At 38.0% G+C, this 18,487-nt stretch overlaps 1 protein-coding gene across 1 annotated transcript in view; it reads right to left on the bottom strand.

Annotated features, from left to right (window-relative positions):
• The window catches only part of LOC137265774 (hydroxylysine kinase-like), a 70,008-nt gene that overhangs the window by 8,138 nt on the left and 43,383 nt on the right, over window positions 1-18,487 (bottom strand). Inside the window, exons 3-5 of the mRNA XM_067801226.1 lie at window positions 15,000-15,122; window positions 6,284-6,414; window positions 1,437-1,611 (exon numbers count right to left, since the gene is read on the bottom strand). Of these exons, the coding sequence (XP_067657327.1) occupies window positions 1,437-1,611; window positions 6,284-6,414; window positions 15,000-15,122 (429 nt within the window). The remainder of the gene's footprint in view (window positions 1-1,436; window positions 1,612-6,283; window positions 6,415-14,999; window positions 15,123-18,487) is intronic.

Raw genomic sequence — 18,487 nt, 5'->3', positions numbered from 1 at the left:
TATATTGGTGTAACTGGTCGACCACTGGCTGTCAGGTTAAAAGAACACAAAACATCAGTTCAAAATTTGGATCAGAAGTCAGCTGTATGTGAACACATCATGCACAACCCCAATCATAAGATTGTCTGGGACAACACCAGGATATTAGTTAGGAACGCCAATGACTTAAAAAACAGATGCTCCTAGAAGCCATTGCAATCAAGCAGAACAAGCCCTCAATCAACAGAGACGGAGGTGTTTACTTACCCAATGCATGAAACCACCTTATCGTCAGTGACGTATCTTTATCCAAACCTGTAACTCGTTAACCTAATCAACACAAGCCTGCACACCAATCAGTTGAAGCCTGTACATAAGTTGAAGCCTGTACATCAATCAATCGAAGCCTGTATATCAATTAATAGAAACCTGTATATCTTGTTACCCATTGTCATCGGTCTACTGTTATGTGTACATATACTACAACCCTTTAGTTTCACCCTTACTTCACCTGAAGAAGAGACTAGGATATGTCTCGAAACGTTGTGACCTTGTATAATAAAGAAGTTGAACCATAAAGCATTTTTAGTCTGTGACTTCATGATTTTCAAAAATGGCTGCACCCTATCTGAGGATGAATGCTATTTAAATCTGTTTTCACCGACCTACGAAATCAGAATTACTTTCTACTGGTAGTAAAATATATGGACAATAGGATTTTGCATGACACTGCTTATAACATAATAATTTCACTCTTGGAAGCGAGGTAGGGGTCAATATAATATTACTTACGATAATATTGTCACTTCGACCACAACCTCGCTTCCGAGGTAGAAAGCGTTATATTCATGCAAAATCCTTTTGGTCAGCAGTGAGTAGTAAGCTGTCTCGATGAAACTTGATCTCCATTTTCTATCCCGGAAGCATGGTAGGGCCATCCGATTTAGTATATACTACAGGCTTCCACAATGCTCACTTTGCACACACAAACATTCAATTTAAGCACAAACTAAGGGGTCTGGTGGAAATCTGTGTATTGTGACACCATCACCTGACTGCAAGGAGCAACTGACTGCAACACAACAATTCGGCATGACTTTGGAGATGTCGAGAAATCAGCAAAATGACGAGCTTCCTACACATTTTCTCTACAACTAACTGAAAGTCCTTCCTCCTATGATGTCACTGCAGGGCTCTGGCGACAGAGTTACGTAAGCTGTCTGTGGTTTCGTTTACAGGCAAGAGAGAAGCAGACAGCTTTTTAGCAACTTTTAAGCACTTAGTATTAATTAACCACAAGTTGGTTTTTTTTCAAAAATGGTGTTTCGTTTATGACTTACCAGAAGTCTTTCATATGCAGTGGTGAAAAGAGTACCCAAAAATTTGAGTTTATTCCTTCTTTATGAACTACACACATGAATGCATCCATGCATCCATCCTTATACCTACATACATACCCTTTGGCAGCTGCTGGTATTTGCTGACTACTTCTGTGTTGAAGGCAGAAACAATATCCTCTATCATGTTTCTTTCAGCTTCATGTTGAAGACTGAAGGTGTACTTCGTCAGCAGTGGGACATTGGTGACAGACCAAAGTATGTCCCGATCTTTGTAGAAGCTGTGGTCAAATTCCTGAAATAAGAACTGGTTAGCTCATGAAGCTGTTTCACAACTGTACACCAATACACTCAATAATATCTCACAGGTATTACAACTTTCTGTCATCCAGCACAGATGGCTAGTTTGAAAGAAATGGGTGAAGAAATTAACCGTCAATCCCAAACTAAAGTGTCCACAAAAACTTCAACCTCTCTGCAAATAATATCTACTTTTAGCTACCTACAAGTAATACTTTTAGCTATTATCAGTAATAAACAATGTGGATGATGTCTAGGTCTAGTACTTACAGGTTCTAGTGCTACCAGTATATACAAAGTTGAAGACGTCTATGCCTAGTACCTCCAGGTTCTAGTGCTACCAGTATATACAAAGTTGAAGATGTCTAGGCCTAGTACCTACAGATTCTAGTGCTACAAGTATATACAAAGTTGAAGATGTCTTGACCTAGTACCTACAGATTCTAGTGCTACCAGTATATACAAAGTTGAAGATGTCTAGGCCTAGTACCTCCAGGTTCTAGTGCCAGCAGTATATACAAAGTTGAAGATGTCTAGCTAGGCCGAGTACCTACAGATTCTAGTGCCAGCAGTATATACAAAGTTGAAGGTGTCTAGGCATAGTACCTACAGATTTTAGTGAAACCAGTATATACAAAGTTGAAGATGTCTAGGCCTAGTTCTTACAGGTTCTAGTGTTACAAGTATATACAAAGTTGAAGATGTCTTGACCTAGTACCTACAGATTCTAGTGCTACCAGTATATACAAAGCTGAAGATGTCTAGGCCTAGTACCTCCAGGTTCTAGTGCTACCAGTATATACAAAGTTGAAGATGTCTAGCTAGGCCGAGTACCTCCAGGTTCTAGTGCCAGCAGTATATACAAAGTTGAAGGTGTCTAGGCATAGTACCTACAGATTTTAGTGAAACCAGTATATACAAAGTTGAAGATGTCTAGGCCTAGTTCTTATAGGTTCTAGTGTTACAAGTATATACAAAGTTGAAGATGTCTTGACCTAGTACCTACAGATTCTAGTGCTACCAGTATATACAAAGCTGAAGATGTCTAGGCCTAGTACCTCCAGGTTCTAGTGCTACCAGTATATACAAAGTTGAAGATGTCTAGCTAGGCCGAGTACCTACAGATTCTAGTGCCAGCAGTATATACAAAGTTGAAGGTGTCTAGGCATAGTACCTACAGATTTTAGTGAAACCAGTATATACAAAGTTGAAGATGTCTTGACCTAGTACCTACAGATTCTAGTGCTACCAGTATATACAAAGTTGAAGATGTCTTGACCTAGTACCTACAGATTCTAGTGCTACCAGTATATACAAAGCTGAAGATGTCTAGGCCTAGTACCTCCAGGTTCTAGTGCTACCAGTATATACAAAGCTGAAGATGTCTAGGCCTAGTACCTCCAGGTTCTAGTGCTACCAGTATATACAAAGTTGAAGACGTCTAGGCCTAGTACCTCCAGTTTCTAGTGCTACAAGTATATACAAAGTTGAAGATGTCTAGGCCTAGTACTTACAGGTTCTAGTGCTACCAGTATTTACAAAGTTGAAGGTGTCTAGCTAGGCCTAGTACCTACAGATTCTAGTGCTACCAGTATATACAAAGTTGAAGATGTCTAGGCCTAGTACTTACAGGTTCTAGTGCTACCAGTATATACAAAGTTGAAGACGTCTACGCCTAGTACCTCCAGGTTCTAGTGGTACAAGTATATACAAAGTTGAAGATGTCTAGGCCTAGTACTTGCAGGTTCTAGTGCTACCAGTATATACAAAGTTGAAGGTGTCTAGCTAGGCCTAGTACCTACAGGTTCTAGTGCTACCAGTATATACAAAGTTGAAGATGTCTAGGCCTAGTACCTACAGGTTCTAGTGGTACAAGTATATACAAAGTTGAAGATGTCTAGGCCTAGTACTTGCAGGTTCTAGTGCTACCAGTATATACAAAGTTGAAGATGTCTAGGCCTAGTACCTACAGGTTCTAGTGGTACAAGTATATACAAAGTTGAAGATGTCTAGGCCTAGTACTTGCAGATTCTAGTGCTACCAGTATATACAAAGTTGAAGATGTCTAGGCCTAGTACTTGCAGATTCTAGTGCTACCAGTATATACAAAGTTGAAGACGTCTACGCCTAGTACCTCCAGGTTCTAGTGGTACAAGTATATACAAAGTTGAAGATGTCTAGGCCTAGTACTTGCAGGTTCTAGTGCTACCAGTATATACAAAGTTGAAGGTGTCTAGCTAGGCCTAGTACCTACAGATTCTAGTGCTACCAGTATATACAAAGTTGAAGATGTCTAGGCCTAGTACCTACAGGTTCTAGTGCTACAAGTATATACAAAGTTGAAGATGTCTAGGCCTAGTACTTGCAGGTTCTAGTGCTACCAGTATATACAAAGTTGAAGGTGTCTAGCTAGGCCTAGTACCTACAGATTCTAGTGCTACCAGTATATACAAAGTTGAAGATGTCTAGGCCTAGTACCTACAGGTTCTAGCGCTACCAGTATATACAAAGTTGAAGACGTCTACGCCTAGTACCTCCAGGTTCTAGTGGTACAAGTATATACAAAGTTGAAGATGTCTAGGCCTAGTACTTGCAGGTTCTAGTGCTACCAGTATATACAAAGTTGAAGACGTCTACGCCTAGTACCTCCAGGTTCTAGTGGTACAAGTATATACAAAGTTGAAGATGTCTAGGCCTAGTACTTGCAGGTTCTAGTGCTACCAGTATATACAAAGTTGAAGGTGTCTAGCTAGGCCTAGTACCTACAGATTCTAGTGCTACCAGTATATACAAAGTTGAAGATGTCTAGGCCTAATACCTACAGGTTCTAGTGCTACCAGTATATACAAAGTTGAAGACGTCTACGCCTAGTACCTCCAGGTTCTAGTGCTACAAGTATATACAAAGTTGAAGATGTCTAGGCCTAGTACTTGCAGGTTCTAGTGCTACAAGTACAGTCGAACCCCATTGTCTCGAACTCGGTTGAGACGAATTCTCGGATGTGTCGAACTGACATCTCGGTCCCTGCCGATTTCCTTATATTTATCATTATTTTTACCCTGATGTGTCGAACTAGATGTGTCGAATTCCCGGTTGTGTCGAACTCATTGTAGGGTCCCCAAAGGCTCTAACAAGTACAAATTTACCCTTTTGTCTCGAACTGTCAAAGCTGGTTGTTGCAACTGAAAACTTCATTTGCGCAATCGGAAGTCATCCTCATAAACGTGCTACCTACAGATCAAAAGTAACGATTAACGGAATCAACAATCAAGTGACATGTTTAACTACGCATTTATACACACATTGTCAGCACACTTACCAACTGAACTTTACTCAAACAATTAACAATAATTAAGTTGTTATCAGTGACACGTTGATCACGGACCGACAGGATATCTCTAAACAAACAATGGCGCATGTTGTTGTCATGTGACAGTCTATGTTAGTGGTCATGTGATTTCCTTGAAAATACAAAATGAGAAGTGAGGAAAACGAAGTTGGATTATCTAAATTGATGTTTTGTTTTTGGTTTAGTATTTAAAGTGTAGGATCATTTTTTTTAACCAGTACGGTTAGTAACATGGCAGAGCAATTCAGCGAAGGAAAATGAATTAGTGCTGTCAACTAAATGGGATTGCTTGTGAGTTTGTTAAATTATTCTTGTTCTTATCTTTTTGTAAGCATATTTATTTGCCATGACGAATAAAGTGATTGAATTGATTTACATTTGTATATGTTGTAATTTAAAGATCAATATTGCCGTAAACGTTTATTGCAAAGATATATTTTTCGTATGTGTATCCTACTGCAAAATAACAATGTGTTAAGCACCGGGGTCGTGTTGGTTCTTGGTCTTTTCAGTGCTGACGGATGTGTCGAACACTCGGATAAGTCGAACTTTCCCCTTGGACCCGACGAGTTCGACACAACGGGGTTTGACTGTATATACAAAGTTGAAGATGTCTAGGCCTAGTACTTACAGGTTCTAGTGCTACCAGTATATACAAAGTTGAAGATGTGTAGACCTAGTACCTACAGGTTCTAGTGCTACCAGTATATACAAAGTTGAAGATGTCTAGGCCTAGTACTTACAGGTTCTAGTGCTACAAGTATATACAAAGTTGAAGACGTCTACGCCTAGTACCTCCAGGTTCTAGTGCTACCAGTATATAGAAAGTTGAAGATTTCTAGACCTAGTTCCTACATATTCTAGTGCTACCAGTATATACAAAGTTGAAGACGTGTAAGCCTAGTACCTCCAAGCCCTAGTGCTGCCAAGTATATGAAGAATTTTTAAGGTGCATAGGCCTAGTACCTACAGGTTCTAAAGCTACCAGTATTTACAAAGCTAAAAGACTGTTCATGCCCACACATTGGCTATCTAGGTGAGTAATGTCACCTATCTGAAGTAGGTGGGGAGGTAATTGACAGACCTGTAGTACATGAGACTGATTGCTGGGGAAACTCTACACAGATTATGGATGTACAAGGATAAGAATTCTGCTTCACTTTGGTTTAGAATAAGCAGATCTTTCAGTCAATAACATACACCTGACATTTCATGAAAATCAGAGATACATATATTTCTACCAAAAGTGATGTTTTATATCAAAAGATTAAGTGCTGTTACATTGTTTAATGATAATTTAAAAATACAAGACACAAACCTTCAAAGCACATGCCATCCTTGCCATAAGAACTCCATCTTGTATCAATAACTGATGGGTGTAGGGAACCTTCTGTATTACTTGCCCAGGTACAAATGTACGAAGATCAATCAGGTATTTGGGGAATTCACCTGAACATAGAAACACAACTATTAATCTCAAAACCAGTTAAAGAGAATTTCAGGTTCCTTCCCTCATTCACTGGGGTGTCTATACATTGATCTCACCTGAGTTCAGTTAGTGATGTCAAGCTTTGCTGTGTCTGTGTTTTCCTTGACCTACTGAAGATGAGGTCCATTACTAAATAACTGATTTGGTTGCTATAAGAAACTATGTTTAAGATACAGAAACATTTCTGATCATTGTCATAGTACTTGCCCAGATTATTATCTATTCATTTGTATATTTTTACCAATGACCTTCTGCTGACATGTACTTTCCTATTAATACTTGCTTGAAGTAATTTTGACTACTCCAGTCAAAGGAGTTAAAAGACGCCGTAGATATCTGGACACACTGACCCTTTAGCTGGTTGATGTGGTAACCACTGTGATTTCTTGTCTTTTTGTTTCTCTTTTTCTCTAATCCCTAAGAAATGTGAGTGTCTTGACTTGTATCTAACTTCTTCAACATTAACCTTGGCCATTACTGACAGTCTCATATCTAACACTATCTTGTTCACTTCTGACACCATGTCATAACATAGAGAGCTTTGGTACTCACAGCTTCACTGCTTGTTGTACATGAAACAGGTGTAACATACAGGTGCCTAATGCAACTGGCATCTTGTGTTCTGTGCTGACAGCAGTCATTATGTGAGAAGTGAGTGGCCCATATTTTTAAATATACACACTCACATCTGGGAAACAAAGCCATCTTGTTAAGTTGTCAGAAGTCTAAGATATTGGCTAGGGGACTAACAGTACATGATTTGTGTTGGTCTTTTTTCACATATGTAGTTGCTTAAGTTATGACCACACAATTTCACAGATGTTCTAGAGTTAAAATCCTAACCTTAGGTAATCAGAGCTTCATTGTAAGACAAACCTTTCACTAAGACAAGGGTTATGTCTAGACAGGTTAATAAACTGCTTTGATCAGGAAAACATGCCATCACCTACAGTAAAATAACATTATGCAAACACCAGTTAATCCAGCCCAGAGTAAGCAATCAAGCATCCAGTAAATGTGCCAACATGATTAATGCCACTTAGAATAGGATTAAAAGATTAAGTACTCCCCCTGTCTGGTCAATGAAGTTGTTCTGGTAGGACACCCCCCATTTTGTTTATTCTGGCTATTGTAGGTTCTACCCATTTTTATATCAGTCAGCAAATCATAATCTTTGTATTGTTTCAGTTGTAGTTAAATAATCTCCACCTCCATCTGTCCATCACTAGGGTTTAGACTCCCAACACAGGTGAGCTCTAGCCCTCAGCCCAGAGGGTTGTACCAACTCTCTGTGGCCACCCTTGTTATTCTATCTCTTGCTAATAAAGTTGTAATTAGCTTCTTGTGACTTCAGACTTTTTGCTGAGGTAATTCCTCCAAGCAGACAAGCACATCAGTTAGATAAAGGATTTCACTGGTATCCTCACTTGGACCCGAGACCCATATCATAACAGTTGACGGAGAATCAACTATTTTCGGAACCTCGGAGCCCAGGAACTAACTACGACCAGCTACAAGAACATATGGAATAACAAGCGACTGCATCCACCTCTGATCTCAGCACTGGATTAAGGACCTCCAACTCCTGTAAAGACACCAAGCAAGGAAGAAAAAGTCTTAAAAAATTGTAAGTAAGTTCACATTGTTGATTTGTTGTCTTTCTTTATTATAATACGGTACATACTATAAGGTGTCATGACAAATATGGAGTACCAATATGGTATGGAAAGTAACTTTGGAAGTGAAATTCCTACTGTGTCCTTAGTTACACCCCTTGCCAAGAATATAATTGAGGTTACACTTGGCACTGAAACAACTTGTTTAATAGATACAGGGGCATCCATTTGTTGCATTTCATCTGCTTTTCTAAACAAAGCTTTCAACAACCCTGTATTTGGAAACTCATCCTTCCCACACATTCAGGGTGTTGGTAGCGAATTGCACAAAGTGTTGGATTCAGTTGTGGTAGATTTTGTCAATGAAGATCAAGAATTTTCACAAGAATTCCATGTCCTGCCCTCATTACCACAGTCAGTCCTGCTGGGTGAAAACTTCCTCAATGACAATGATGCAGTCATAGATTGTAGCTGCCATTCCCTCGTAACAGGCAACAGCACTTCAGATAGGCAGTATATTAACTTCAAATCTTACCAATCCAGATCAAGAAATTAGTGGATTAGCAAAAACAATAGACCAAATTTATGTCCCCCCCTCAGAGTGAAATTCATTTCAAGGTAAGACTGCCTGAGGCAACAGCAGATGATTCCCTCATTTTCATTGAACCAATTGCCTCCCTCACCGCTCATTTTGAAGAAGCACGTGGTAGACCCTCTCGAAAGCACACAAGAAAACTGCTACATTTAGGCTAATGAATCCTTCCCAAGAACAAAAAGTTTTAGACAAGGGTACAGTTGTAGGCAAATTTAGTTACATTGACAGACACTCTGTCTTTGAAATTGACTGTGACCAGCCATTTGTACGTATAGTTAGCGCTGACAGTAAAAAGACTGACAATGACTCAAGGGATTATGTTTTCAAAATTGCTCTGATCTGACCAAGACACAACTGACGCCTGACGAGCAACAAAGACTACTCAGGTTTTTAGGACAAAATAGAGAAATGTTTTCCACAAGCCTTGCAGACTTAGGCAAGACTGACATGCACGAGCATGTCACTGATACAGGCCCCATCTCCAAAGAGTCACTGAGGAACTGATAAAGGATTTCACTGGTATCCTCACTTGGACCCGAGACCCATATCATAACAGTTGTCTTCCAAACTTTTCAAATTCTTCTTTACAATGTTTTCTTGTGGAAACTTAATGGACATCTAATGGACTTGAAGAACGTGCATTGCATATCTAGTGTCTGTGACTGATAGTGCAAGTCCTGGAAAACCCAGAAAACTAACTCTGATTGTAGGCCAAAGAGCAATGGATCTAGTGTGTTGGAGAGACAACTCTCTCTTCTACTGGCCTACTTATAAGCTATATGAACCCATGATCTTGAGGTTATGTTTCACAGATTCACCATAGACTAATATGACTCTGTGGTCCATTCAGTGTAAAACAGATTTTGGACCCCATATACACCCTTTACCATTTTACTCAAATCTTATGTATCTATTGATTGTAATTTACTATTCCAGCATTACAGAAGACTACAGAGGAAAAGAGGAAAAACCATAACCAATTCATGTAAACTGACATATATTCAAGAACATGATCATATCTTCAAAAAAAATTGTTGCGTACATATACATGGCAAAGAGCTCCTGCTTGCATATAAAAAGTGTTCCAGTTCAGGCAATACAAGCTTGATTCAAGTTCAGACTGAGATGTATATCTTTAGATGAATCTGATCATGACTTGTGAAGTCAAGAAAGTATATGATGCAAGCATCCATAAAAGATGGCTGACTTTCCCTGGCTGCTTGTGTAGCAGGGCGTGGAGTCATCCCAACCTTGTCAACTTGCTGACTGGGTTAACCTCTTTGGTCACGTGGACAAGGCATCCAACTTCAGATTGGAAGGTTCGTCGTTCGAATCCCAGCACAGGACTCAGAAATTTTGTGGCCGCTACATTGGCATCCAACATTGGGCTGAGCACGTTCAAATCAAATTTGAAAAAAATAAGCCTCAGCACCCACCTATGCGGACCGGGATGTGCCTTCTGTTGACAGGGGAGTATGTAACATATATACATATATATATGCCTAGATGACATCCTTACCTTGTCAGCTTGCTAACGGGGTTAACCTCTTTGGTCACGAGGACAAGGCGTCCGACTTTGGATCGGAAGGTCCATCGTTCGAATCCCACCACAGGACTCAGAAATTTTGTGGCTGCTAATCTTGACAAGACAAAAGAACCAGAAGGGAGTTTCCGCAGCAGACAATCTCCGAAATATGCCCTAGGAATGAGTAGGTACCATAAATCGGAATAGTCAGAGAAAAGAAGCATCAAAACTGTGATCTCACTGCTTGTTGTTGCAATGTATATAATATAGAAGTGATCATAGTTGTATTGGATGACATGACCCAGGCAAAGACATGTAGACCTCCATGTACCCAGCAACAGCAGACATGGTGTGCTTAGTCATATTAACAGTGATGGGAGGATGAGAACTTCTCATTGATGCTTTTCAGTCTCAGCACCCTGCAACACTGCTATATCATTCCTGCTGGAGTTGAAGACAAGAAAGGGTTTACTTGATAGCCCAGTGGCCAAAACGTTCTGTGATAACTGTTTATGGTAAATGGTTACCCAACATCTTTGCCTCCTTGAGGTACTACGCAACATGGAGGCATCTTTGATGAATATTTACCATATTTCTGTGACAAAAGATGAGTGACAGACATTGATATTGAAAGTTCATAGAGATTTGCTTGCGAGAGTGTACATCAAGGATGAGGAAGAATGTTTCAAACTGACATAAACCACCTCAAGCAGTATATATGTTTCCGATTGGTGAATGCCCAAAATAAGAACAATATTATTCAAACCTAGGATTACTTTTATACAAGTGTCCATACAAAAATAATTTCACAGAAAAGAACTGATGTATATTTCAGGTGATGGGCTTGCACTTACAAGAAAGAAATCATAATATATTCTAGGGATTTACCTTGAGTCCTGTATTTGAGGGTCCCTGTGACTCATACTCTTAATTTTCTGGGGTCCAGGTTTACAAAACGGGGGTCTCAGACACTTGAATATTATTATTAATACTATGTTATAATATTGTTGCAATTCAGTCATTTATTGTATTGTGTATCACGGTCATCACAGTAATTACACTGCAAGTGATATCATAACCTTGTTAGTAGTAGACACAGTGATAATTTATTCTTACATGATCAATATATTAAAATAAGAATTTGGACTTTTTCTGGATCTCTGTGGATGCACTGGTCTACTCTTTTGAGTCCATTGTCAATTTTTATGCATACAGAACACAGGAATTTGCATCCTGTAAATCCCTGGTATGCTTTTCAAAACAACTGGTAGCGATACCTGCCAGTGGCTGACATCTTTGGAAAATCCATTCACTTTTAAGTGTGCTGGAAATGAAATTACAGGATTATTTACAACAATGTAATAAAGGCAGTGAATTCAAAGGTATAAAAACACTACACTATGTACAGCCACACAACAATTATATGCCAGAAATGTTTCAGCATAGTTTCTAGAATGGAACTCCACATGATGTTTACTAAACGTAGGTCACTGTAACATATCTCTGCTCTAGTACATGTATAAACGTAGGTCACTGTAACATATCTCTGCTCTAGTACATGTATAAACGTAGGTCACTGTAACATACCTCTGCTCTAGTACATGTAAGTACTACCTCTCATACACATGATGTTTACTAAACGTAGGTCACTGTAACATACCTCTGCTCTAGTACATGTAAGTACTACCTCTCATACACATGATGTTTACTAAACGTAGGACACTGTAACATACCTCTGCTCTAGTACATGTAAGTACTACCTCTCATACACATGATGTTTACTAAACGTAGGACACTGTAACATACCTCTGCTCTAGTACATGTAAGTACTACCTCTGATACACATGATGTTTACTAAACGTAGGACACTGTAACATACCTCTGCTCTAGTACATGTAAGTACTACCTCTGATACACAAGTATTCAAAGAATATAACCAGTATATCATCAATTCTCTGTAAAATGGAGTCAATAGCCAAATATATTTTTGAAAGCTAAAGTCTTGAAATGTTAGTAGGTTTTAACTGGTAACAACTCATGGAACATGGTGTGCAAAAATCAAGAATTGGGAACACTCCCTTGGACCCTTACAGTCTTATGAGGATGCAGCTTTTAACTTTGGACAAACATACATCTCAAAGAGGTAACGTAGAATACTGAAATGATGCAATCTACCACCATATGTAATGTACCTGACCACTTGGTTTCAATCATTATAATGTAGCATGAAACAAATGTGGAATAAAATATTGCCTTGTACAAAATATCATCCACTATTGACCAGAAATCAATGTAGTGGCAAGTGGTGGTGAGTGGTCCTGTGCTGAGGTCACAAATCAGTTAAAGTTTCGCACTGTACATGTCAAGCTGGGACAGTCCTCAGATGTGTGACTGTTTGGCACCTTGACTCCAGAGAGTTTCTAGGACTTCAGTTCTGCCCCACAATGAAGCACATGTGCCCCATGTGGTCTCACCTTAGGCAAGTGAGTTTGTTCAAAATTGCCTCTCTTCACCCAGCAGAAAATGGGTACGTGGTGATATAAAGTCATGTGACTATAACATTCTAGCACCTAAGATGCAGCTTGGGTTATCTGGGTAATAATAATCAGATTCTGATTACAACATCCAGTGAGCAACTGGTCAGATAGATACTAGGTGCTATATAAGTGAATTATTATTGTCATTATTATTAGTAGTAGTGTTATGATATGGATCTCGGGTCCAAGTGAGGGTACCAGTGAGCTCCCTTATCTAACTGGCGTGCTGGTTTGCTCAGGGGAATTAACTCAGCAAAGAGTCCGAAGTCACAAGAAGCTAATTACAATTTTATTTACAAGAGATGGAGTAACAAGGGTGGCCACAGAGAGTCGGTACAACCCTCTGGGCTGAGGGCTTGAGCTGACCTGTGTTGGGAGTCTAAACCCTACTGATGGACAAATGAAGTTGGAGACTATTTAACTACAATTTAAACAATACAAAGATTCTGATTTGCTGACTGATACAAAAAATGGGTGTAACCTACAATAGCCAATGAAATACAGAATAAACAAAAATGGGGTGTGTCTTACCATTACAACTTCAGTGACCAGACAGGGGGAGTACTTAATCTTTTAATCCTATTCTAAGTGGCATTAATCTTGTTGGCACATTTACTGGATGCTTGATTGCTTACTCTGGGCTGGATCTTTAACGACCCTTAACTGGTGTTTGCATAATGTTATTTTACTGTAGGTGATGGCATGTTTACCTCTTCAAAGCAGTTTATTAACCCGTCTAGACATAACCCTTGTTTTAGTGAATGGTTTGTCTTACAGTGTTCTGATTACCTCAGGCTAGGATTCTAACTGTGAAATTGTGTGGTCATTACTTATACCTTTTTCAATGGAATGTCTGTGAGATAAGCTTTACTACTTTTGAGAGGAGTCTTGTCTAAGCTTTTACTGATACATGATGAAACTAATATTCTATATTCATATTTTCCTCATATTTGAATGCTAATATATTGCTTGTACTGGTTACAATTAATAAAGTATTTTTGGTATGAATTATCATTTCATGATAGTAGTATTCTTGCTTGGAAAGGGCACCATATGAGGAAACAGAAGAACTACCAGAAACATAACATTTTTGGTTAGCTACGTTACCCCTCATTGTATGGTAGCTCTGTAGCTTACGATACACTTATTATCATAAATTATTACAAAACTATGAACATTATGCACTGATGAAACAATACAAATAGATGCCATTGTAATGCAGTATAGCATAAATAGAGGGTGTCCGATAATGTTAAGAATGTTCACTTTAGTGTAATTAAGTTACCAAGGTCAAGACGACATAACCTAGCAAATTCACTTATTTAACATTAGCTGTGTTTTGTATAATAACTATTGTATTGTTGACAGGTATTGGTTGTTCATGAAAAGAATGTATTGTAGCTGCCAAGTGGATCACATCACAATACATCTTTTACATCACAGAGATTACATTTACGTGTATTGAGTACCACAGACTGTATCTGTGTATCATGTGTGATGTATTACTGCAATTTGCTGCATCCTCTTGAAGCACTTCTCTCAATATTGTCAGTTATATCCAGCATTTTATGTTGTATAATGATATACGTACGTCACGTAGATTACATCCTTAAAAAAAACTAAATGATATGAACTCTAATTATGCTTTTATTGTAAAGGCACCTGGAGTAATTGACTGTTTAGCTGAAACACATGCTCCAAATTGCTTCTTTAGCTATTTCAGATCATTTTAAGAATTTTAACAAGGTATTTGCATGTTCCAGAAATTGTTAATTCAACTGTTAGTAATGTACGTTACACATATACTGGTGACAATGTAAAATAGTAATCTAATTTAAAAATAATATTTACATGCCATTCTTTATTTCCTCTTGAGAGAACGACATTAAATAATATTTACAAATGCTATTTGAAAAATGTTTCAGGATTCTCTATTGTGGGTTACACTGTACAGATAAGTACAGATCTGGCAACAAGCATTTTGTAATAAAGTCAGTCCATATAAACATCTGTGGATAGTCATATAAGCATGAAGGCGTGCCATTTATCTTTGTTTGCAATGCCTCTGGGTTGATATTTAACAGCAAACATACTTTTAAATACAAATCCCAACTCCTGAGACTACAGTTTAAGTGAGACAGCAATATTAATATATAAATGGTTCAGCTTTTCAGAGAATCGGTGATGAGGTAAACATCAAGCTACAAAGAGACATGAACTATTCACTAAGTTGAAATATAAATGGAAGTTTTTGAATGCTTCGGAACATTACCTTGTATGTTTGTTTGAGAGCACATGATCTCCAGTGACTGTTCCTCTCCATATATATTTGGTATTATCATCTGGGTTTGAATGCCATTCTTTAACAGACATTTCATGAAAGCATGTTGTGCTTCTGGAATAGAAAAATGAGAACAAAATCATTTGGTTGCAAACTTAATTGTCTATGGACAAATTGCACAGTGGACAACAGTAATAAATAATTAACAGTTGTGGTAGTTGATCCAGGACTAAGTTGTTCATCATTTAGTCGCGAAAACACTACACTAGGCTGAGATGTCACTTGACTTAAATAACATGATCACAGGAAAAGAGGGAAATAGTAACTTAGATGTATGTTTGACAACTTTTGTTAAAGCTGATTTTATTCATGAGTTTATTCAATTTTAACGATTTCCTTGAAATGTCGATACTTTGCTCTTTGACAACTTAAAAGTGGACCTGTTGCAATCATTTTGAAAACTTCCACCTAATCTCCACCCACCACCACCCATATTACCTGAACATACATATATATTTTTTCTCCCCATTAAAATCTATGGAACATACAGGCGGAAGTCTTATCTGTAGTGTTGAATGGATTAAAATTGAACAAATAGATGTTTGTTGGTATATCGGTACATCATAAATGTATCGCAATATGTAAGTGTTGCAATTTCACATTGCAGTTTAACAGTACACTGGTAATACCGTGCAGCAAGATCAGATATTAACTACTGGGTGTATTAATCCTACCATCATATACTGTTCATTAGATTTCAACACACTGCTGATGTCATTGTTGATCATTTGTATATCTTTTCCAGGGCAGTTCCATTCCACATTGATTATGCCAGTACTGCATCATTTGGAGTTCAGATTGTAAATATCTTTTAATTTATTTGGTTATTTATTAGGGCTCCTTGCCTTTAGGCAAGTGTGCAGATTATCATTATTACTATAATTATTTATTATTCCGCCGATTTTTGTACTAAACACCTAAAGCAATGCTTCAAATCGTTTACTAAAAGTGTCACAGATGCACACTGAGGTTTAAATACTCCCCTTTAAAATTTCTAGGCATTAGGCCCAATAGCAAAGGGGAGATAATTCAAAATTAATTCCATAAGTTCAAAGTTCGACAGCAAAGCCCTCAAGAACTAACGGTTCAAAAACTTCCAAATTTATCATACAGATGTACAATCAAATTCCCAACAATTTTGCCTATAGCGTCAAGTTGATAAAATGTACCGTTTGGCTGTTATTTTGGTTTTCAGTTTTGGCCCTGTTTTCAGCATTTTTTTGCTTAGTTTGCTCCCAAATTGTGCTGAGCTCAAACCATCACCTCTAGACATTCCAAACTTTCCATAACCAATGTTCAGTAACCACTGTTCAAATTCTGCACAAAAAGAGCCAGGATGTGCCTTCAATGATCGCCATATTGATTGCTACTTGCAGACCAAAGTTCTCTTCAAATATTTTCACAGACTTCTTCATGAATTCTTCTAAAGCAAACTTACCAGGTAAAAACTGAAAAATCTTTTTACAAAACATTGAGTGTCCTATTTCCTTCCAGGTCATGGTCAAGCTTAAAGGGGATAACTGAGCTAAAATGCGAGCTGAAGGAAGCACCCATAAAATCTACCCCCACCACATGCTGCCTTTCCCATGTCGCATAGAGCAATACACTTATAGTAACAACTGTTAAGTTATCAGTTTGTTCAAGGTTGTACTCCCAGTGCATTTGATTGCTTTCTGTTCACAAGTTCAGTTGTGACAGCTTAGAATAAAGGTGTACTATGGATACACATATTCAGTTGTGACAGTATGAGGGAAACCCTAACCCCAACCCTTTGCACCAACATCAAAGGACAAATAGAATTATCTCCCTTAACTCATTAAGGCTGAGAGCCGCGTATATGCGGCAAATTAATTAGCTTCTCACAGCGAGAGACGCGTATTGGGGGTAATAAAAAGCACCTCTTATTCAGCGAGAGCAGCATATTGGGGGTTATGAAAAGCACCTCTCATTCAAATTCGTACTGTAATCAATTTAGCAGTAATGATGAAAGATTAGCCTTTCTTACGAGAGAGGTTACTTTCTGTGTTAATAAGAAGAACTATTAATGTGTTTTGATAACAATTGCTTGCAATGTCGGGGGCTTATACAGGCAAATGAACACGTGTCTGCGAGAAAAGGGATTATGAGATGTTGTTACAGGAGGTACGTGTTTGTTACTCGTCACTGGGAGTGAATACTAAGATACTATGTTTGCACATTGATTGAATTAACGGTGACAAGGTTACAAAACCTTCTTCTAAATTAAATCATTCATTCATTCGTTGTAATAGTTCATATAATGAATCGTAGACATAAATAGCAATACTGTATTACACTCATGTTCGTGTAGATTTGAAATAAACCAAGTTACTAATTTAGACCTAATTCACTTGCAACTATTGATTTTTAAAGCTGACAATAATACAGAATCGAATATGAAGTGATAACTCTTGCATCTACTCATAGTATACATATATAGTACACATAAACCATACAAAGGTAACTGGGGTATTTTGTTCAAGCTGTTTCATGCTGATTTGAAATGTGATTTTTCAATGCAATTTACATAAGCATTGTGTAAGAAACCTTTGTATTTGATCTCTGTAATTATCTTACCCTGTGTAATGATCACGTGTATCAGATCCATCACCAATAAAAGGAGGATAATATATCAGTTATGGAATTGATGCGTATAATCATTCAATCAGACAACACTAAATGTATGAACACATCTTTCAACCTCAAAATAACAGCCTCTGGTCGAATTCATGTCCAGGTAAACTTTTGTCCCGTGACAAGTGTATAACAAACTTATGCGCTGTCACATCATTGGACAACCTGTTTTGTGGAGTCACGCCCATTGCCAATCTTCTGAACCTCGTTTGCTTTCAAAACAAATATAAGTGTGCCCATCTTCATAAATATTTGGGGAGATTCAACTACAAGTGCATACATCACAATAAATCAGTATCGTGTTACTTTTTTTAATTCTATAATACATGTACTTGAATTATGATATTTATTCGTAACAATGTACAGATTATATTGAAATGTTTAGCAAGCCATTATGTTTGATCTACAAGTAGTGTGCGCAAAAAGTTTACGCAAATAAATACTATCTCTACTCAATGATTGGATTGGGTTATATGGGGTAAAAATAATCGGATTGTAGCGCTTTGAGTGCTTCAAAAAAAGATAAACTCGTCAAAGTGCGTGTTTGTGCTACGTGCACATTTCAGGCATACTTACGATTATGTATGTTCACGATACACAAAGTTTTTCATGATAGCTAGAGTTGATAAAGCCGAAATCTAGCATATCGATTGGTCAACGATCTAACCAATAGTCAATCTGTATCCAAGCTGTCTAGTGACCGAAAATACTCTTCAGAAATTTAGCCCATGCCCCATCACCTGTCATTTCCAATGTGACAGGTATCT

This window comes from Haliotis asinina, chromosome 15 (genome assembly GCF_037392515.1).
Source record: "Haliotis asinina isolate JCU_RB_2024 chromosome 15, JCU_Hal_asi_v2, whole genome shotgun sequence".
NCBI lineage: Eukaryota > Metazoa > Mollusca > Gastropoda > Lepetellida > Haliotidae > Haliotis > Haliotis asinina.
The sequence above is the reverse complement of the archived record's forward strand: the minus strand, read 5'-3'. Positions and strand labels throughout refer to the sequence as shown.